The sequence below is a fragment of the Oncorhynchus keta genome, chromosome 31, assembly GCF_023373465.1.
Source record: "Oncorhynchus keta strain PuntledgeMale-10-30-2019 chromosome 31, Oket_V2, whole genome shotgun sequence".
NCBI lineage: Eukaryota > Metazoa > Chordata > Actinopteri > Salmoniformes > Salmonidae > Oncorhynchus > Oncorhynchus keta.
The window spans coordinates 15,175,639-15,198,616 of NC_068451.1; the positions used below are offsets into that span (position 1 = coordinate 15,175,639).

The 22,978-nt window shown below is 43.3% G+C and overlaps 1 protein-coding gene across 3 annotated transcripts; it reads left to right on the forward strand.

Moving 5' to 3' along the window:
• The first annotated feature begins 162 nt into the window (after nucleotides 1–162).
• Nucleotides 163–22,731, forward strand: LOC118364545 (uncharacterized). 3 transcript variants are annotated; one of them, XM_052489683.1, is made up of 10 exons: nucleotides 163–588; nucleotides 2,634–2,742; nucleotides 2,984–3,113; nucleotides 3,209–3,363; nucleotides 3,549–3,670; nucleotides 3,753–3,876; nucleotides 4,558–4,662; nucleotides 4,842–9,776; nucleotides 13,084–13,245; nucleotides 22,471–22,731. In XM_052489683.1, exons 3-8 carry the CDS (start codon nucleotides 2,996–2,998, stop codon nucleotides 5,031–5,033), a joined length of 816 nt encoding a protein of 271 aa, XP_052345643.1. In that variant the 5' UTR covers nucleotides 163–588; nucleotides 2,634–2,742; nucleotides 2,984–2,995; the 3' UTR covers nucleotides 5,034–9,776; nucleotides 13,084–13,245; nucleotides 22,471–22,731. The 3 variants fall into 3 exon arrangements, with proteins under 3 accessions (XP_052345643.1, XP_052345644.1, XP_052345645.1); XM_052489684.1 differs by having other exon boundaries at nucleotides 163–2,742; nucleotides 9,727–9,776; XM_052489685.1 differs by having other exon boundaries at nucleotides 163–2,742; nucleotides 9,730–9,776.
• Nucleotides 22,732–22,978: the final 247 nt, after the last annotated feature.

Below are 22,978 nucleotides of genomic sequence, written 5' to 3' on the forward strand. Positions count from 1 at the left end.
GACGAAAACGCTCGTAGCTGTGGATTGGTCCAAATCCAGAATGTTCTTGAGGTATGGGCTCAGGCTTGGCAGCCCATTGGTGAGTTCAGACTGTCAATTATCTACGTCATATCTTTCCCGCCTATTTTCTGTACATTATCTCAGTGACGTTTGGTTCAATACTTTATCAATGGCAGTTGATCGAAGACAACTAATTCAGGTTGTATATAATAAATGAGGCACAAGGAAACCTAACATCAAATATTTTGATCAAAGACTCAACTAATTAAGGTTGTATATAACAAATAAGACACAAGAAAACGCAACATCAAATCGATTGCCTTTGGTGTTCTCAAACAGTGACTTCTTACTGTCATTCATTGGGACTGGAACTGTTTGTCCACTATCATGCTCCGTAGCCGCTGGGTTAACAGTACTGAGTATGTGCACTTATACCCTATGGGTGGACTCATTTATCCCCATATTTTTACAGTGATTCTAACATAAATGATAGAAGTTGATTACAAATCGTTCTTGTTGTAATGGGAGGCAAACCCAATGGCAAAAAGAAGAGCAAAGCCAAGAGGAACGATCCGTGCTCTAACGGGGGTATGAGACGTGGCTAACGCGTTAGCTAGATCGCTATAAAGGACAACTTGTGTTGTTGTCCCTGTGTGATAGCTGCAGTGCCTTCAGAAAGTATTCATACCGGTTGACGTATTTCATATTTTGTTGTCTTACAGCCGCAATTCAAAATGTATTAAATATTTTATTAAACACAATACCAAATCAAATGTATTTAAAGCCCAGTTTACATCAGCAGATGTCTCTTAAGTGTTTATACTAAAACCCCAAACAGCAAACAATTTCAGATGTAGAAGCACGGTGGCTTGGAATAACTCCCTAGAAAGACAGGAACATAGGAAGAACCCCGAGAGAGGAACCAGGCTCTGAGGGGTGGCCAGTCCTCTTCTGGCTGTGCCGGGTGGAGATTAGAGTACTTGGCCAGTGAATAATAATTACAGTGGTTGTAGACTAATGGAATAAATGTCAGTTGGCTTTTCGTAGCTGAACATTCAGGGGTTGAGACAGCAGGTGTGGTAGAGAGAGTCGAAAACAGCAGGTCTGGTACAAGGTACAGTCGCACGTCCGGTGAACAGATCAGGGTTCTATAGCCAGAGGCAGAACAGTTGAAACTGGAGCAGCAGCACGACCATGTGGACTGGGGACAGCCAGGAGTCATCAGGCCAGGTAGTCCTGAGGCATGGTCCTAAGGCTCAGGTACTCCGGAGGGGAGAGAGAGAATTTGAGGGAGCATACTTAAATTCACACAGGACACCAGATAAGACGGGAGAATGACACCAGATATAACAGACTGACCCTAACCCCCGGCGCACAGACTATTGCAGCATAGATAATGGAAGCTGAGACCAAGGGGGGTCAGGGGACACTGTGGCCCCTTCTGACGATATCACCAGACAAGGCCAACCAGGCAGGATATAACCCCACCGACTTTGCCAAAGCACAGCCCCCACACCACTAGAGGGATGTCAACAGACCACCAACTTACTACCCAGAGTTACCCCATATTGACAAAGTGAAAACATTTGTCAGTGATTACAGCTGTGAGTCTTTCTGGGTAAGTCTCTAAGCGCTTTCCACACCTGGATTGTGCAACATTTGCCCATTATTCTTTCGAAAAATATTAATGTTCTGCCAAAATGGTTATTCATCTTTGCTAGACAGCCATTTGCAGGTCTTGCCATAGATTTTCAAGTAGATTTAAGTCAAAACTGTAACTTGGCCACTGTCTTCTTGGTAAGCAACCCCAGTGTAGATTTGTCCTTATGTATTGGGTTATTGTCCTGCTGAAAGATGAATTCATCTCCGGGTGTCTGGTGGATAGCATTCTGAACCAGGTTTTGCTCTAGGACTTTGCCTGTGCTTAGCTCCTTTGTTTATTTTTTATCCTGAAAAACTCCCCAGTCCTTAACTACAAGCATACCCATAACATGATGCAGCCACCACTATTAAACCTAGTAAAGCCTCCATTGGCCTCAATGTAAAATCCCTGGGCGGTTTTCTTCCTCTACAGCAACTGAGTTAGGAAGGACGCCTGTATCTTTACACCATCCAAAGTGTATTTAATAACTTCACCATGGTCAAAGGGATATTCAATGTCTGCTTTTTGTTTTACCCTTCTACCAATATGTGCCCTTCTTTGCGAGGCATTGGAAAACCTCCCTAGTCTTTGTGGTTGAATCTGTGTTTGATTTTCACTGCCTTTGACTTCTTAAGGACATTTTTACTCCTGAACTTTAGGCCTGTCATAACAAAGGGGTTGAATACTTATTGACTCAAGACTTTTCAGCTTTTCATTTTATATTTTCAAAAACATCATTCCATTTTAACATTATGGGGGTATTGTGTGTAGGCCAATGACAAAAAAATGCAATTGAATCCAATTTCTATTCCGGCTGTAACACAACAAAATGTGGATAATGTCGAGGGGTGTGAATACTTTCTGAAGGCACTGTAGCTCGCTTGTCCGCTCTGGAAAGAACAACCTAGCAATCTAACTTGCTTGCTAGCTACAGTAACTGTAGGCAGACTTATGTAGGCTATTGTTGACAATAGGGGCTGTGTTGCAACAGGCTCTGGACTGGCAGGTCTGTCACCTCAAGATTGAATGAAGCTGAAGATGCAGGAGAAAGCCAAGAAAAAAACTGCTGTATATATACTGTATAACAACTATTGGGGAAGGTAGAACACACACACACACACACACACACACACACACACACACACACACACACACACACACACACACACACACACACACACACACACACACACACACACACACACACACACACACACACACACACACACACTTCCAGACCTACTCTCTCTTTCTCCTGTTTCAGATGGAGTCAGGAGTGTGCGGGAAGTTTGGAGTTTGCCACACGCTTCACACTAACATCTGTCCTGTGTTGTGTTTCAGACTGAGGAGGGTATGGACAGTTTGGAGTTTGAGATGGGGGGAGGTTCTGACAGCGAGCCTGACAACCTCCTTACCCTTGACCTGCTAGGACACATCCACTCTGAACTGGGAAACACAGAGAGGGCTAAGGAAATATCCTTCAGTGTGTGTGTATGGTTTGATTGCATCTCTGTGTGTGTTGTGCAAACGCACACGCGTGTGTGTGTGTTCCTTAACTCCAGCTCTAAGTGTTTCTGCGTGCGGTGCAGTTGAGTCCTGATGAAGGTCATAGTAAATACATGTCTCTAGGGCAGATACACACAGGCCAGGAGGCTGTGCAATACTACCTCAAAGGAATACAGATACTACGGTGTATGCTGGAGAAACATGCACAAGCCACAGTGAGCACACACACACATGTATTATGGATCTTGTTGAATGCATGTCTAACACAGAACACTAGGAGGAGCTGTTGCTTCTCAGTCTGAACACGTCTACTGACTGTCACAAACTGACTATCATAAACTAACGGTTACAAACTGGCAGCCAGAGATGCTGAAAACTTCTACCCCAACCGTCACCGCAGGCAGGAGCAGGAGCTGAGGCAGCAGCCTTCCCACTCCAGGACTCGGGGTCAGAGATCCTGACAGCCAGAGACGTGTGTGTGGCCTACTGTTCTGTGGCAGAGATCTACTTCACTGACCTCTGGTAACACAAAAGTCATATATACATTTTTGTTACCTGAAAGGCCTGTTGTGTATTGAATTTACAGATTTGTGTGTTTGTGTAGTATGGAGGATAGGGCAGGAGATCAGTGTCGAGAGGCCATAGAGAGAGCGCTGACCTATCACCCTGACAACCCAGAGGCTCTACAGCTGATGGCCAGCTACCTGTTCAGTACAGAGAAGAACCAGGTCCACACACACACACACACACACACACACACACACACACACACACACACACACACACACACACAGTATGGCTATAAATCAGAGGGTGGTATGTCTCACGCTAAGTTATCATCTTATTAAAGCAGCGATCAGATTATCAGATTAATCAAATCAGATTAATTAATGTGAGAAAATGGAATCATATGCCATTAATCTGCTGAGCTAGACATACACACATGAATCAGTTTATGACGGATATTAATGCAGAATTAGTTATGAAGCAGATACATTTGGGCACAGGGATCACATCTGACAAAGAGAGGAGGAGGAAAGGTGGGGGGAGAGAGAGCAAAAGAAAGTGATAAGGGGAGAGAGAAAAATAGTCTATAACTGAACAATCAGAGCATTTGCAATTGCCATAGAATTTTATGATAATCTGCTAGTCCTAGCACTGCAATGAGACAGGCCTCCAATTCTTCGGCAAACCTTAATCTTTAGGGAGCAACAATAACAGCTAGCTAGGTATTTACTCCTAAATGACTCTTAACATTTCAAAGAGGGGACGAGTTTTGGAATACTGCAGATTTTCTCAAGGTTACTTTTGATATCTCCTCCAGCCACCAGATGGCACTGTGGGTCTAACCAGATGGAGTTTTATTTGACAGTTCAGGGGAGCAGATGTCTGCTTTTCTGTGTGTGTAGGAGGGGAGGGAGTACCTGATGAGGAGTGTGGATGCGTGGCTACCTACCCTGAAACAGAGTGACGCTCCACCCAGCAGAGAGGACATAGAGGAGGAACACACACAGGTGAGAGACTAACCCCCCCCCAATCACACACATACACACACAGGTGAGTCAGACAACCCAGAGCATAAAAGCCAAGTCAGAGGGCCAACTTATCGCTCTGTTTGTGTGTGACGTTGTGTGTGTCTGTGTGAGAGAGATTCTGTGAGTGTGTGTGTGTCTAATTGGTGTTCCCTTTCCAGAGTGACTTCCCACCATATGAATCCCGCATCACCACGGCCAAACTCCTCATAGAGGCAGAAGAGTACGAGATAGGAATATATGTGTGTAGGATGAGTTTCCTCTTTGAAAAGGCCAGTGCTCTGTATTCTTTATCTTTGCCAGAGATCATCTTCAATAATAGAGGAGTGGTCTTTACCCAGAGAGCGAGGTAAATGGAGGGAGGAACGGAGATAAGAGGATAGAGGGCTTTAGAAATGATCTGGAGGGAGAGGGGTGGAGAGGTGTTTGTGTCTGACACATTGTTTGTCTTCATCCTCCTGCATGTGGCAGCAAGCCACACACACACACACACACACACACACACACACACACACTACAGTGTGCACTACTCAGTGCATCTATTGAGGAATCAGACACAATTGAGGAGGAGGAGATGAGGATGAAGATGGCTGTGAGCTTGGAAACATTCACCACGATAACAACAATATGGAAGCAGCAGATAACTGGAGAACAGGAGATGCCTGACAAGATAACTCAGAGCTAGAATAACAGACTATTTTAGTCTTCTATTGTTAAAAGTTTCTACACAGCAGTGGTAAAAACCCAGAGGCAAGTCATTAACATTGCAGTTTTCATACAACAACAACACACACATCGGAATCGAATAGGGAATCCGTTGTTAAACAGCGGACAAGAAGCATTTGACCCAAGTACAGCAGAGAGGGAACAAGGGAGAAAAAGACTGTGGTTACAACCAGGGTCAAATATAATTGGCTATGAATACGGATTTCTCACCCCTGTTCCACCCCTCTGTAAACTTCTTTCTCATAACTATGTTCTGCACGTGTTATTTTACACATTCAAGTTTTTCTTTTTACTCTATGCTTTACTCACCCTCTTCTGAACCGTAAACCAATATGATATTTCTGAACAGCTGAAATAAAAACTCAGTGGTGATTTGAACGAACATTCCAAAAATACACTATATATACAAAAGTATGTGGAGACCTTCCAATTAGTGGATTTGGCTATATCAGCTACACACGTTGCTGACAGGTGTATAAAATCGAGCACACAGGCATGCAATTTCCATAGACAAACATTGGCAGTACAATCGCCTTACTGAAGAGCTCAGTGACTTTCAACGTGGCACCGTCATAGGATGTCACCTTTCCAACAAGTTCAGCTCTAGGCCCCTTAGTTCCATTGAAGGGAAATGTTAATTCTACAGCATACAATGACATTCTAGACGATTCTGTGCTTCCAAATTTCTCTTCAGCATGACAATGCCCCAGTGCAGAAAGCAAGGTCCATACAGAAATGGTTTGTCGAGATAGGTGTGGAAGAACTTGACTGGCCTGCACAGAGCCCTGACCTCAACCCCATCTAACACCATTGACATGAATTGGAACTCAGACTGTGATCCAGGCTTAATCGCCAACAGTGCCCAACCTCAGTAATGCTCTTGTGGTTGAATGGAAGCTAGTCTCAGTAGCAATGTTCCAACATCTAGTGCTAAGCCTTCCCAGAAGAAAGGGGGAACCAACTCCATATTAATGCCCATGATTTTGGAATGAGATGTTTGAAGAGCACGTGTCCACATACTTTTGGTCATGTGGTTTGTATATATACTGAACAAAAATATAAACGCAACATTCAACAATTTAAAAGATTTTGCTGAGTTACAGTTCAAATAATGAAATCAGTCATTCATCTATGGATTTTACATGACTGGGCAGGGGTGCAGCCATGGGTGGGTCTGGGAGGGTATAGGCCCACCCACTTGGGAGCCATGTACACCCACTGTAGAGCCAGGCCAAAACATCCAAAATGACATTGGAGGTGGCTTATGGTAGAGAAACTAACATTAAATTATCTGGAAATAGCTCTGGTGGGCATTCCTGCAGTCAGCATGACAATTGCAAGCTCTGTGGCATTGTGTTGCGTGACAAAACATCACATTTTAGTGACCTTTTATTGTCCCCAGCACTGTGTTATCATGCTGTTTAATCAGCTTCTTGATATGCCACACCTGCCAGGTTGATGGATTATCTTGACAAAGGATAAAAGGCTCACAAGAAGGATGTAAACAAATTTGTGCACAAAATTCGAGAGAAATAAGCTTTTGTGAAGGGTTGGAATATTTAATGGGATCTTTTATTTCCATCACTACATGTTGCGCTACTATTTTTGTTAAGTGCATATGAAGGCTAGGCCTGTTTGTTTTATCATATATCACCATAGCACAAGTAAGATGCAGTCTACACATTGCATTGGAGCGATGTTAAAGGCCCAGTGCAGTCAAACTGATTTTTCTGTTTTTTATATACACTGGGCCAGTTTATTAGGTACACCCATCTAGTACTGAGTTGAATCCTCCTTTGTCTCCAGAACAGCCTGAATTCTTTGGGGCATGAAAATGTTGCTCAATTGGTATCAAGGGACTTGACATTCCCCACACCATTACACCACCACCACCAGCCAGTACTGTTCACACTAGGCACAATTGGGCCATGGACTCTTCAGTTGTCCAGTGTTGGTGATCGCGTGCCCACTGGTGCCTCTTGTTTTTAGCTGATGGGAGTGGAACCCGGTGTGGTCGTCTGCTGCAATAGCCAATCCATGACAAGGACCTACGAGTTGTGCATTCGGAGATGCCGTTCTGCACACCACGGTTGTACTGCGCCATTATTTGCCTGTTTGTGGCCCGCCTGTTAGCTTGCACGATTCTAGCCATTCTCCTTCAACCTCTCATCAATGAGCTGTTTTCGCCCACAGGACTGCCCCTGAAAGAATGTTTTTAATTATTTTTTTTTTGTCGCACCTTTCTCTGTAAACTGTAGACACTATCGTGTGTGAAAAGCCCAGGAGGCTGGCCGTTTCCGAGATCCTGGAACCAGAGCGCCTGGCACAGACCATCAAACCACACTCAATCATTTGCGTCACTCATTTTGCCCATTCTAACGTTCAATCGAACAGTAACTAAATGCCTCAATGCCTGTCTGCGTGCTTTATATAGCAAACCACAGCCATGTGACTCACTGTCTGTAGGAGTGAACCATTTCACATTTTTTTGTGAACAGGGTGCACCTAATAAACTGTCCACTAAGTGTATATTTCCACACTGAGGCTGGAAAAATACAGTGAAAATGATCGTAATGCCCTTTTAGTGTAAGAGCTGTTTGAATAGACCGCCTAAAACATCAGCCTGTTTTGGTGGGATGCAGTTTTGGCCTACCTGGTGACATCACCAGGAGGTAAATTAGTTAATAGACCAATAAGAGTTCCAAACCTCGCTGCCAATAACAGCTAGTTTTCAGTTTTCCCCTCCCCACTCAGACCAGCCCTAGCTAAGTTCTTGCTTGAAAATGTGCTATTTTCTAAGAAGCTATTTCAGTTTGTTTTCAATTAAAATGGTTAAAAATAATCACAGTAAGGTACTTAATTATTACCCAGAAATGATTTGATATTGAAGCTTTAATTTTTCTTTTTTTAAAGGACCAAATGAATCACTTTGTTTTTCACTCATATGACAGGAGGTTACAAAGGTACGGGAGTCTGACTCAACAAACACTAATAAAGACACTACAAACACACACAAGCATGCTCACGGCTACACATAGACACATAGAGAGAGAGAGAGAGACTTATAAATGAGCTAATCCCAGGAGGGCGGTTTCTAACTGGTCCCGAAGCAAAGGGGACGACACGTTTCGTGTGTATATTTGTTGTTGCTGTTGAGTAATCTGCAGGCAATGTTGCTGAACAGAACCATTTTACAAGAGTGCAGAGCATGGATAGGGACAAGACAAATGACTACAATAGTCAGGAGAGCTGTCTCTCTTACACACACACACACACACACACACACACTGTTTCAGAGACAGAGATGCAGGAACACCAAAGCAACTGTGAATGACAATCGGTGCATTTCAAGTGAATAATGCAGGAGTTACATGTATATAAAGACCATATAAACAGGTAAAAGTCCTCAGCAATTCACACAGGAATAATATTTTGTCCTTACAAGAGGTAGTGTCATGACAACCAGTCTTAGAGTTGAGTTGTTGTTGTCGTCATGGGTTGTTGTCAGGGGAATGTCTGTCTGTTGTGAGTTGATGTCTGTTTTCTAGTAAGCTGTTGTTACTCAGTGGTTGGCTCCTTGGAGGTCTGGAACTAGCACAGATAGTTGAGTGTTTAACTACATCGGCTAAATAGTTTGATCAACCTCCGCTCTAATACAAAACATGTACTTTGTAGATCATCAGGAATGAGATGTTGATTTCCCGCTAATCAGAATGTGTTAATTAATCAAACGTAATACCACTCAGCAGGTAATCAGCGCCACAGTTAATGAACACACACACCCTTTGTCTCTCGCATACACAAGTGATGATAAAAAGTGTAAGAGGGAAGAAGAAAACGGGACAGGTGAACTCTTTGAAGAGATGCGTGAGATCATAAACACTGGGGAGGGGTAAGGTGAACTAGTCTGGAATCATCAGGACAGGAGGGCGTGGACTGGTGATCAAGACTAGAACTATTGACCATGACCAGTTCTGTATTGGTTGTTGAGGTCGAGGAGTATTGGAAAGGAGCGATATTGACTGATTATTGATAGTAATCACGAGATTAGCTTCGTTGTGTATTGATGACTGTGTAAGCTGTCCTGTTGCTATTGACGACTGTGTCGACGGATCACTGGGTTCTGAGAGTCTAATCAGACTCGCTGATCACATCATTGATTAGGGCAGCAGAAAGAGCGAGATGTGTGTGACAGGAAACACCTCACTCGCTCTGCCTCCACACACATAGCCACTCAGGCTAGGAGCAGGATGTGCTTGATGTATAATGAACAACAGAAATTATGGTTTGTGTGTTTTTTTAATGATTTCTCTCTGACAGCAGTAGATGTGTTGGAGGGTCTACTAGAGGAAGATGACGAGGTGGTGCAGGTGAGTCATGATGTCAGTTTTTTTTTTTTGTGTGTGTTTTTTTATATATATATTTTTTTACACAATACAAAACATCCACACACAAATGATAGCATACAGGCACACACAAACATCAACAACATCACCCCTGCCCAGGCCCACCTGCTCACACCCCCGTCTCCAGCACCCGCATCACTTTCTCTGGCCTCTACTGCACCATTTTGTTTCTCTCCGTTGCCTACATACTTTAAACATTTAGACAATAAAGCATTTGACCTTTTCCATTGTGTTAACGAGGGATTGATTGATTTCCAGTTTTATGTGTAAGTTTTTTCAAGATGATTGATGAGAAAAGTATTGTCCAACCAATTGGGTATCTCACTGCACCCTCATATGCCAAGTCTTGAAATACAGTATGCAGACAGACTGATTAAAAGTTTATTTACATGAATCCTTCTGACAGCCAACTTTCTAACTCTCCCCATAACTTTTGGAGTTCACCATTCCCAGAAGGCATGGATTATTGCGTCATTATTAGTTTTACACTTAAGATGTGACTCTGCCGTTGTGGTGTAGAATTTATACATTTTGTCTCTTTAGTTTATACTGGGTTAAGCGTGCATTTTCGTGCACTGTAATTCTGTTAGTTATGTTCCAACATTCCCTCCATCTTGTGCCAATATCAGTTATTTTTAAGTCTTGGTTCCAATAGTTTATTTTTGTTCTTTTTTCTAAGAGATTGTAAGTTGATTATGGTCTCTGCAAGGTTTTGTATACTTAACCTGTCATATGAATATCCTTTTCTGACTCAAATGGGATTCCCTCAAGATTGCTCTGATGTCTAAAATATTTTAAATAAACATTTCTTGATATAACTTTTAAGTTACATGCATTTGAAAATATCTACATTGGTCAGTTCAAAATTGCTTTTTAATTCTGTCATGGAAATACATTTATTTCCTATTACCGTCATTTACAGTTTCTATGCCTTTTAGTTTTCAATGTGGACCATTTTATCTGTGAATTCTGAAAAGCTATCCAAGGATTGTTCCATAGGGTTGTTTTTAGGGAGTGATATTGGTTCTTGTAGAATATGTTACATTTTCTTCCACTGTTATAGTGTTATTAAGTTACATTTTCTTCCACTGTTATAGTGTTATTAAGTTACATTTTCTTCCACTGTTATAGTGTTATTAAGTTACATTTTCTTCCACTTATAGTGTTCTGAAGTTACATTTTCTTCCACTGTTATAGTGTTCTGAAGTTACATTTTCTTCCACTGTTATAGTGTTCTGAAGTTACATTTTCTTCCACTGTTATAGTGTTCTGAAGTTACATTTTCTACCACTGTTATAGTGTTAAGTTACATTTTCTTCCACTGTTATAGTGTTCTTAACTATGAAGTTGTTCATGTTTTTACCTTTATCCTTTGAAAATAGACACTGAAAAGATTCTGGGGTAGTTTTATTTTCTGTGTGTGAAGTGAGCAGGACACACACCTGCAGCCTCTGTTCAGTTCTCTCTGCTCCAGAGCCATATTGGTATTCTTTGCAGGGTGTGTGTGTGTGTGTGTGTGTGTGTGTGTGTGTGTGTGTGTGTGTGTGTGTGTGTGTGTGTGTGTGTGTGTGTGTGTGTGTGTGTGTGTGTGACGATCTCACTGCAGTGTGCTCATTCTTTCTCACCCTTCCTCCTACACACCTCAGCTGACAGATTGAGAGCAGTCACTTGCTGAACCTTTGAACTCATTCAGGAGACACCTGCTCTAAGCAGAAACACGCACACACACATAATATATATATATATATATTATATATTTGTTTTTATATATACACACACACACAGTTTGAACTCCTATGAATATACAGTAAAGCGTATGTTTTGTCAGTCGCACCATCAGAATAACCTGTATAACACAACTGGAAATGACGATGACACAGCCTACACTAAACCCTCTATCCACAGCTCAAACTGTATTTGTGCTAACCATTCTTGTTGATAAGTCACCCACCTCGGTAACTCATGCATTGTTAATGGACCCAAACAGCTTCCACTAGTCAAGGTGGTGGCACGTAACTCGCTGTACAAAGTAGTACTTTGTCAACAATAGAATTCTGACTTAGACGTCTTTACATGGACCTTGTTAAAACTACAAAAACTCTCTAGAACTAGATGGTATCTGTGACTGTTGTCTCGTCCAAGAGGACTGATTGACACCTACTTACTGTAGACTTATCATTAAGAGAATAACGTGTGGGTGTTGAGTGGATTCTCTGATGTTCTTAATTAGCTGGCTCGTTCGTTTGCTGAGACGAGTGGTGTGTGTGTGTGCTCATGAAGTGTGTGTGTGCTTAGTTTAATACATCCATAAATACGAGCAAAACAGACCACATTTCATAAACACTTTCAAAGAGACTTATTCTAATGAAGGTTATTTTGAGGAAGCAAAGACATTCTGATTGAAGTAGCAACCCAGATCTAGACACACACACACATGCACACACAGGTCAGTGCGTGTATTCAAAAGTTCTGAAACCGCTATGCTCAACTTAAGTTACGAGTTGCAGATCAGGTCATGAAGAGGATGCTTCTAATAATTGTATAATCATTCAAAAGGCATAAAGTTATGTTCAGCCTTCAAGCCTCTTGTCTTCATGAGTGCGTGCGTGCGTGCATGTAATGGGTCTACTGATAGAGGTGGAGGTCGCTGATGTTTTCTGTTGTAAAATGAATAGTAAATGAGGGGAATGTTAATGTCCTGCTTCTGCAAGAAGTGTTGGTGGCTGATCCTTGTCCTCAGATGATACACACCCTCACACACGTTTCTGAAGTACAAGTGTGCTGTGTGTTGTAGGTGGAAGGAAGAGGGTAAACTATGTAGGGTGTGTTTTAATGTAGGTGTGTACAGTATTGGTATGAGGGAGAGAGAATACAGCAGGTAGTTGAGAGGTGAGAAGGAATGCAATGTGTGTAGCTGTGTTTTGTCCTTTAGTCTGTAAGTGGGGTGTGTGTGTGTGTGTGTGTGTGTGTGTGTGTGTGTGTGTGTGTGTGTGTGTGTGTGTGTGTGTGTGACAGCGCTGTCAGATTGACGCATGGAGACGAAAGTTTGCGAAGACACAGTCAAGCGGCACAGGCCCAGCTCGTTACCATAGTGGCAGCTCATGAGGATGCCGTGAGCATTTCAATAAGTGCCTCCGGTGTGTGCGCGTGTGTAAAGCCTGTTTGTCACAGTTCCAGGTACAGATTTCACGCAGGCTAGACCGTTAAATGTGTTTTTCCCTGTCACAGCTGAGCTCACTTAATAAAATACACATTTCTCTCTCTCTCACAGGTGTGGTATCTCTCAGGCTGGGTGTGTTACCTGCACATGGAGAGAACAAGGGAGGAGAGAGAGGAGAGCGATGAGGAGAGAACAAGGGAGGAGAGAGAAGAGCGGGAGGAGTGTGAAGTGTTGAAGGAGGCAGCCAGATCTTACCTGTCCAAAGCCAAGAAGGTACACACTGATGAGGCCATGTATTGATGTCAGCCTGTTTGGTCAATATTGTACTGTCAGCTTGTACAGTCAGTAATACACATGTATGATACAGAGCTTCACTGCTGGCAGTGAATCTGAAATGTTAACCCTATCTTAATTTAGAATTTTGTTACACTCTATATGGAGAGCCCCATGAAGTGTGTGTGTGTCCCCACGAATAGTAAACAAACAAAAGGGGTTTAGGGTTAAGGTTAGAATTACTTTTAGGAGCTAGGGTTAATTTTTAGGGTTAAGATTCAGTTTTGGGGTTAAGGTTAGAGAAATAGGATTTTGAATGGGACTGAATTGTGTCCCCACAAGGTTAGTTATGCGCGGGTCAGCTGTTTGTTCAACCCCTCCGCAATTGCTAATAAGCCATCCGCAACCGCCAAATTGTGACAAAGTGGAAATCTGAGGCTTGCATCTGACTGCTAATATAGAAAATGTCCTGTACAGTCAGAGATGCTGGAACAATTTTTTAACTGGGGGTGCAGGATCTATTTTTAGGTGGGCATGTTTCTGCTTTCTGACATCTTGTTAGGCTATTTGTTACTCGACTTGTCTATAATTAGATACATGCAGCTTTTGTCATTTACTTGTTGCCTTAGAAAACAAAATAAACCCTTGCTCAACAGAAAATATGTATGTATACATAGATAGAATGAATGCATCAATCTAGTTGACATCGCTAAAGTTCTCTTTCATCTATTTCTCTGCGCAGAAATAACCCCCCAAAATGGGAACGATTTTCTGTGCAAAATGTCCAAATTACCAACATTTTACCAGTTTTAAGTAGGGATGCAACAGTACAGTGGGCCCACGGTTCGGTATGTATCACAGTTTGTGGGGTATGGTTTCGGTGTCTATAGTTTTAAGAAAAGTGTGCGCTTGTATGACTCATAAAGGGGACGAGTTGGCAACACGTAGCTCTTCATCTCCCAATCCAGTACATAGTGAACCGTCACAGTAAGGTAGCTTCCAGTACATAGTGAACCGTTACAGTGAGGTAGCTTCCAGTACACAGTGAACCGTCACAGTGAGGTAGCTTCCAGTACACAGTGAACCGTCACAGTGAGGTAGCTTCCAGTACACAGTGAACCGTCACAGTGAGGTAGCTTCCAGTACATAGTAAACCGTCACAGTGAGGTAGCTTCCAGTACATAGTAAACCGTCACAGTGAGGTAGCTTTGAGTTGCTCTGGAGGTCCAACTATCAGTGGCGAGAGCTAGATAGGGTGTCTGTGAAATTTTCAATTTCTCTCCGTGATGTTTCATGGAGTTTGGGAATTACTTCGCTGCTGAAATGTGTGCGGGAGGGGACATTGTAACGCGGTAAAAAACATTTCATCTGGTGAGGAAATCCAGAGTCAGTAACCACCGAATAGAGCTGCAAATCTTTGGCTATGAATAATCTTTATTTCTTTGTGTTTTTTTGAATTTGTCGCAAATTGTTGTTGGAAGGCAGCAGCGAGAGATTGTTGTGTTTTCGCTAACGAGTGGACGCTCCAGCTCCACCTGCTAGGGATATAGGGCCGAGTGATGGCGACGTAAATGACACATCATGTTAGAAGTGTTTCCACTCGAGTGGCCGACAGTGGCAAAGCAATGCTTGCAGACTGTACTTTGTTTTTTTACGGTCTTCTTACCCTCATCATCGTATTGAACGCTGAATCCAAAATGTTCCCACACAGCTGATTTGAAAGACGGCATTGTTTCTCTCTGTCTTGCCATTGTCACGTTGGAGATGAGAGAATATTATTTTTAGTTTCCATTCTCTTCATGGGGCCCTATTAGGGAGGTTTCCTACTGTCATTGCAAATCGTCCATTGGTTGTTTACGGGGAGGGGGTTGCTGTCACTGCTGTTGCCACATTTTGAGACATTGCTGTGGAGTAAAGTTTGTCAGCCCTCAGGAACCCCCTAACGGCCACAAACTGCGCGTCTGGTTTGGTGGATCTGAATGTACAATGTGCGTGTAGTCTGCAGCCAAATAAGCAAGTTTAGGAAATTATAAGAAAATTACATTTATACCGTAATTCCGCGGTTCACGTGTGTGTATTGAGCCGTAGGGGGCGTACCGAACGGTTCGATAACATACTGTGTACCCTTGCATCCCTAGTTTTAAGGGAGTTCAAAGCTGTGAAAACGACCTAACATGTTTCTGATAAGATTCAATTTGAGCTTGGATGCATATTTTATGTGCTGATAAAGTTAGGACCTTCACGGGCGGTCTCTTACGCATTCATTCTCTCAAGATAAATAAATAATATTTATCCACTGCTCTTTCCAAGTCAATTTACATTTGGTGTATAATTTTACTGCAATAACCACTTAATTCTGAAGGAGTTAATATTAAGACTATGCGAGAGGTTAAAGACCCACAGTTAATGTCCAGATTTCAGTTCCTATTCCATTTAACCCACCTGAACAGTACAGGTCCTTTGACATATTTGAAGTCCCAGTCTTGTGACTGTCAAATTTGTATAGCTCCTCACAACCATCACACATCATTTTTCCCATATATTACTTTTCTGGTCCTCCCTTCTCTTTATTTTAAACTCCATTTTGCAGCTTTTCTCTTATTGAATTATACTCCGACATTGTCCTTTTTGCCTCAGTGGACCGACGTAAAAGATTCTGCCAGTGTTCCCAAAAGCATTTGGCAATTGCTGTGTATTTGGCGCCTTTACAGTTAGGCCCTGAAGCTTAGGCTTACGCACTGACTTCAGATACAAATAGTTAAAGGGAAACCCCAATGTAACCTATAGCTATGAATTGCACAATAATTATACATTTATGGATTTTTCTCTTTATTCAACCCGCCCGCCTGCCACCCACCCTTAATCCACACAATATTTCATGACCATAAACCTGCCCACCCCACGGATATAACCACGGGGACTGCGGGTTAGTTTCAACCCGCGCATCACAAGTGTGTGTATGAGAGTTTTCCATTGTAACAAACCAGTGTTTGTGAGCGTGGTGTTAATTATTAAAGTGTTCAGTCTCAAAGTTAGTCAGAAACACTGAACATGTTAATGAGGCCTACTACACACTGACTTGTTTAGACACAAGTCCACTTCTAGCATACTTAATTATGTTGTTAGCACTGTTTGTGTGAGTGTGCATATTTAATTACATTTGTGCATGTATGTGTCTGTGCACATTTGATTCTGTTCGTTAGAAATATCTCCATTATTCATTTCCCCTCTGATGAATGTGCTTCGCCACATTACTTCTAAAGAGACAGACCCTGTTTCTCTTTGGCTCCCTCTCATGGAAGTTTACAAGGGGGTTGGATGATGGTTGACCTTGACACCCCTCCAACCATCCCGCAACCCCTCTTAGAGGAGAGAAGAGGAGCTGTAAACTCATAGCCCCTTATAAAGCCACAAATAGCTGTATGCAATTTGTATGTTTGTCATAGGACACAGGCATGAACACCATGTGCGCACACACACACACACACACACACACACACACACACACACACACACACACACACACACACACACACACACACACACACACACACACACACACACACACACACATACACACACACACACACATACACACACACACACACACAGGTAGTGGTGTGAACAGTACATGTCTTTGGCAATTTATCTCTCACTAGGGGAGTCTACACACGTGTGCACACACCAGGGCTTCTGTTAGCTGACAATAGCCGGCTTTTGGCGTAAAATATATTTTTAAGCCTTTTTAAATAAAATGTTCAGGAGAAGAAAAAGAATCCCATGGCAAAATATTGCTTTTTTGAAATACCAGTCGATGTAAACACATTTGACTACTCATGCTTAACGGTCTATAGGTTAATTTGCATAATTTAGTGGAATTAAATTGCCGCGCGTGTACTTTCGTTAGTTGTTATGTTTATCACATGCTCACAGTATACAGACACAGAACCTATGAGAGGAAAATCTGTTAGACAGCGCGGGAGCTACTGCTACAGCTTCTCAAACAGGTCATTCGTTGCTCCTGCAGTTAAAGGTGCTTTTATAAGCCCAATCATTCTAAAACTATTCTAAATCCACAATTTAAAAAGAGCTAGGACTACTAGGACTACTATTTCTTTCTCAACAAGCTGACCAATAGAATAGGTCAACTTTTTCCACTAAGGGGGACAGTAGATGGACATAGGCTAGTGATTTTTCTGTTACTCGTCTTGTTGGCTGAGAAAAGGTACAGTGCCTTGCGAAAGTATTCGGCCCCTTTGAACTTTGCGACCTTTTGCCACATTTCAGGCTTCAAACATAAAGATATAAAACTGTATTTTTTTTTGTGAAGAATCACCAACAATTGGGACAAAATCATGAAGTGGAATGACATTTATTGGATATTTCAAACTTTTTTAACAAATCAAAAACTGAAAAATTGGGCATGCAAAATTATTCAGCCCCTTTACTTTCAGTGCAGCAAACTCTCTCCAGAAGTTCTGTGAGGATTTCTGAATGATCCAATGTTGACCTAAATGACTAATGATGATAAATACAATCCACCTGTGTGTAATCAAGTCTCCGTATAAATGCACCTGCACTGTGATAGTCTCAGAGGTCCGTTAAAAGCGCGGAGAGCATCATGAAGAATAAGGAACACACCAGGCAGGTCCGAGATACTGTTGTGAAGAATTTTAAAGCCGGATTTGGATACAAAAATATTTCCCAAGCTTTAAACATCCCAAGGAGCACTGTGCAAGCGATAATATTGAAATGGAAGGAGTATCAGACCACTGCAAATCTACCAAGGCCTGGCCGTCCTTCTAAACTTTCAGCTCATACAAGTAGAAGACTGATCAGAGATGCAGCCAAGAGGCCCATGATCACTCTGGATGAACTGCAGAGATCTACAGCTGAGGTGGGAGACACTGTCCATAGGACAACAATCAGTCGTATATTGCACAAATCTGGCCTTTATGGAAGAGTGGCAAGAAGAAAGCCATTTCTTAAAGATATCCATAAAAAGTGTTGTTTAAAGTTTGCCACAAGCCACCTGGGAGACACACCAAACATGTGGAAGAAGGTGCTCTGGTCAGATGAAACCAAAATTGAACTTTTTGGCAACAATGCAAAACGTTATGTTTGGCGTAAAAGCAACACAGCTCATCACCCTGAACACACCATCCCCACTGTCAAACGTGGTGGTGGCCGCATCATGGTTTAGGCCTGCTTTTCTTCAGCAGGGACAGGGAAGATGGTTAAAATCGATGGGAAGATGGGTGGAGCTAAATACAGGACCATTCTAGAAGAAAACCTGATGGAGTCTGCAAAAGACCTGAGACTGGGACGGAGATTTGTCTTCCAACAAGACAATGATCCAAAAACATAAAGCAAAATCTACAATGGAATGGTTCAAAAATAAACATATCCAGGTGTTAGAATGGCCAAGTCAAAGTCCAGACCTGAATCCAATCGAGAATCTGTGGAAAGAACTGAAAACTGCTGTTCACAAATGCTCTCCATCCAACCTCACTGAGCTCGAGCTGTTTTGCAAGGAGGAATGGGAAACAATTTCAGTCTCTCGATGTGCAAAACTGATAGAGACATACCCCAAGCGACTTACAGCTGTCATCGCAGCAAAAGGTGTCGCTACAAAGTATTAACTTAAGGGGGCTGAATAATTTTGCAAGCCCAATTATTCAGTTTTTGATTTGTTAAAAAAGTTTGAAATATCCAATAAATGTCGTTCCACTTCATGATTGTGTCCCACTTGTTGTTGTTTCTTCACAAAAAAATACAGTTTTATATCTTTATGTTTGAAGCCTGAAATGTGGCAAAAGGTCGCAAATTTCAAGGGGGCCGAATACTTTCGCAAGGCACTGTATATGTGGCAGTTATTCTAACATCTTCAAATTGCTCTTCGGAATTAGATAAGGACGCACACCGTTGCATCCTCGTCTTGCATGTTCTGAGTAACCATTATCTAAATGTGAGTTCTGTCATTCTGAGCACCGTGGGTTGACGCCCTAATCAGGTTGCACACCCAATACATATAGGTCTGGTAAATCTCTCAAATGTCCGTTAAATTAAAATGCTGCCGGTTAAATGTCCGGCGCCACATTTTCCTAACAAAAACCCTGACACACACACTATTAACACTTCACTCCTGGAGTTCACTCACGCTTTTCAGCCACAGCATTAAAATTACATCACACACACACCCTCCAAGCCATCCATACCCTAAGGGATCGCCTCTAGCTCATCAAAGAGTAAAACGCTTGACCTCCACTTGCTCCTTCCCACACACACTCATTTATATATTCACACACACACACACACACACACACACACACACACACACACACACACACACACACACACACACACACACACACACACACACACACACACACACACACACACACACACACACACACACATACATACTCTTTTACTCCACACACACAAGGCTGCCTCTCTCTGATGTTTTTACTATTGATTTCACCTCCTCTGCTGTTAACCATACCACACCATCCCTCAGCCCTCTACTCCCCTACACTCCACCTCTCACACCATTCCCTACCCTGCTCTCCTCATCTCCTGAGAGTGTGTGTGTGGGTGTGTGTTTCTAGGTTGGAGTTTGAGCAGTGATCTGTCACACAGACAGGAAGGTCACTTGTGGAGCAGAGAGAGAAGGCGGGTTGAGAAAGATGGAGAAGGTGAAGGAAGAGGGATGAAGAAAGTAGTGTGGGTCAGGAGGAAAAGAGAGCGGGTGAAGGATGGAGGGAGTGGAGACACAGCAGGAGAGATTTGTAGGAAGTTTGAGAGGAGCTGAGATAGGAGAGGGGATTGTGATTTAGAGGGAGGCGAGGAGAAAGTCCTTGATCTCTATTAGATTCACCCAAAGAAAGAAAGAAAGTCTATCATTCATTTTGCGTCAAGGGCACATCGGCTCTCACTTAAACAATTTCTGCTGCTCTTTTTATGAGATGTGTGCCATTTATTGTATGTACACTTAATCACCCTGAACCTCAAGGAAAGCGATAGGGATCTGGAGCGTGGGGAGAGAAAGAGGAAGGAGAGCGAGAGGGATCTGGAGCGTGGGCAGAGAAAGAGGAAGGAGAGTGGAAGGGATCTGGAGCGTGGGGAGAGAAAGAGGAAAGAGAGCGAGAGGGATCTGGAGCGTGGGGAGAAAAAGAGGAAGGAGAGCGAGAGGGATCTGGAGCGTGGGGAGAGAAAGAGGAAGGAGAGCGAGAGGGATCTGGAGCGTGGGGAGAGAAAGAGGAAGGAGAGTGAGATGGATCTGGAGCGTGGGGAGAGAAAGAGGAAGGAGAGCGAGAGGGATCTGGAGCGTGGGGAGAGAAAGAGGAAGGAGAGCGAGAGGGATCTGGAGCATGGGGAGAGAAAGAGGAAGGAGAGCGAGAGGGATCTGGAGCGTGGGGAGAGAAAGAGGAAGGAGAGTGATAGGGATCTGGAGCGTGGGGAGAGAAAGAGGAAGGAGAGTGAGAGGGATCTGGAGCGTGGGGAGAGAAAGAGGAAGGAGAGCGAGAGGGATCTGGAGCGTGGGGAGAGAAAGAGGAAGGAGAGTGAGAGGGATCTGGAGCGTGGGGAGAGAAAGAGGAAGGAGAGTGAGATGGATCTGGAGCGTGGGGAGAAAAAGAGGAAGGAGAGCGAGAGGGATCTGGAGCGTGGGAAGAGGAAGGAGAGCGAGAGGAATCTGGAGCGTGGGGAGAGAAAGAGGAAGGAGAGCGATAGGGATCTGGAGCGTGGGGAGAGAAAATGGAAGGAGAGCGAGAGGGATATGTAGCGTGGGGAGAGAAAGAGGAAGGAGAGCGAGAGGGATCTGGAGCATGGGGAGAGAAAGAGGACGGAGAGCGATAGGGTTCTGGAGCGTGGGGAGAGAAAGAGGAAGGAGAGCGAGAGGGATCTGGAGCGTGGGGAGAGAAAGAGGAAGGAGAGCGAGAGGGTGAGATAATTAAAGGGTTAATTTCCCTCCTCTCTCTTCATAGGTCAACACCCTCACCCCCTGTCACAACGGCTTAAGAAAGACGTGTCATTGGGTGTGTGTACGTGTAGCAGTGGCCAGATGTGCCTCAGACTCCAGGCTTTGAGGGAAAGCTTCTTGGATTAGACCAGAGAACCTGCTGACCCGTGATGCACATACACTGACCAGCTGACCAGTGAAAGAGAGAGACACAAACACATACACACCACACAGAGCAGCCGACCTGTGAAAGAGGGAGACACAAACACACTCTCACATACACAGAGCAGCCAACCCGTGAAAGAAGGGAGAGAAACTTGCATTACTCTAAATGAGAAATGTGTTTAATTGGTTGTGTGGCTTTGCCCGAGCTCAGCACTCTTCTCTAATGTATAACACAGTTTATTTAACTAACGGCTATCGCAATGAAAAATTATACTATCCTGGCAGATGCGTTCCTCTTTATAAATGAGCATTCCATAAACGTCACAGCTTATGTTGAATAAGTACATTTTATTGATATGCCATGCTACTCAATTGATCAGCTTGAAAATGAAGGACATCAACTGTCTCCAAATGAGCTCCTAAGGGGCCAAGCGTCTGCTTGGAGGCTGTTCCTGGGGTGACACAAACGCATGCACGTTGGCACACACAGGGTTACACTGTAAGTGTGAAGGTGATCTGTTCCTGGGGTGACAGAAACGCATGCACGTTGGCACACACAGGGTTACACTGTAAGTGTGAAGGTGATCTGTTCCTGGGGTGACAGAAACGCATGCACTTTGGCACACACAGGGTTACTTTGTAAGTGTGAAGGTGATCGGTTCCTGCAGCTGTTTGTACTTTGTGTGCATGTGCGTGCGTGCTTGGATGAGACAGAATAATGCAGTTCAGCCCAGATTCTCAGACCTGCTTATCTCCTTCACTAGAGGAGAAGTTGTTTCGAGCAAAAGGAATGAATCATTGTGTGTGTGGTGGGTTCCGTTCTGTTATCAGTCCAGTGCTTCCACTCAGGCAGAGAGTTTTATACACCAGGAAATCTACTGGTCCCCTCTACAATAGGCTTTTGTAATGGTCCTGCTTCACAGCACATTTCACTGAGATAACAACAGCAATACTGTGTATGTGAGAGAGAGCAGAGAACAATCCTATCTGCTTTCCTTGTTCTGCTGAGTCCAATACACTAGGAAAGAGGCATTTTTAACAATAAGTCGTGGTGGAAATGTGCATGTATGTAACAAACGGTCTCTCTCTCTCTCCAGCTATACGTGAAGTTGCGCTGTGACGACGGACCCATACTGGAGCACATGGAGCAGCTCCTGGTGGAAGTGGGGGGTGAGACAGAGGGGGAGGAGGAGACAGACCCTGCACTGGATGAAGACTTTGAGCTCTACAGTGACAATGAGGAAGAGGATACCATGTAACATTGACCTCACCCCTCTCTACCAGTGATGTAGTGGTGAAACAGTACGTTGGTAACGCTGAGAGTCTTTCGCTGTGAATAAAGTAATGCTCTCCATGTTTCCAATGTCTTTTTCTGCGACAGGTGCGTAAATAAAATGTAAAAAGTGGGTAAACAGCGTTTAGACTGCATACCACTCTACTTTTATAGTACACTATTAACTCGGACATTAAATAAAGGTCAAGTTTATAGAGATGTAGTTTACTAAGACCTCTTAACTATCACTGTACACTTTACAAACTAGACCAGATGCAACACTTTGTTGGAAAGCAGCAGAGTTGCGAGTGCGACAGTCGATGGGCCCTTGA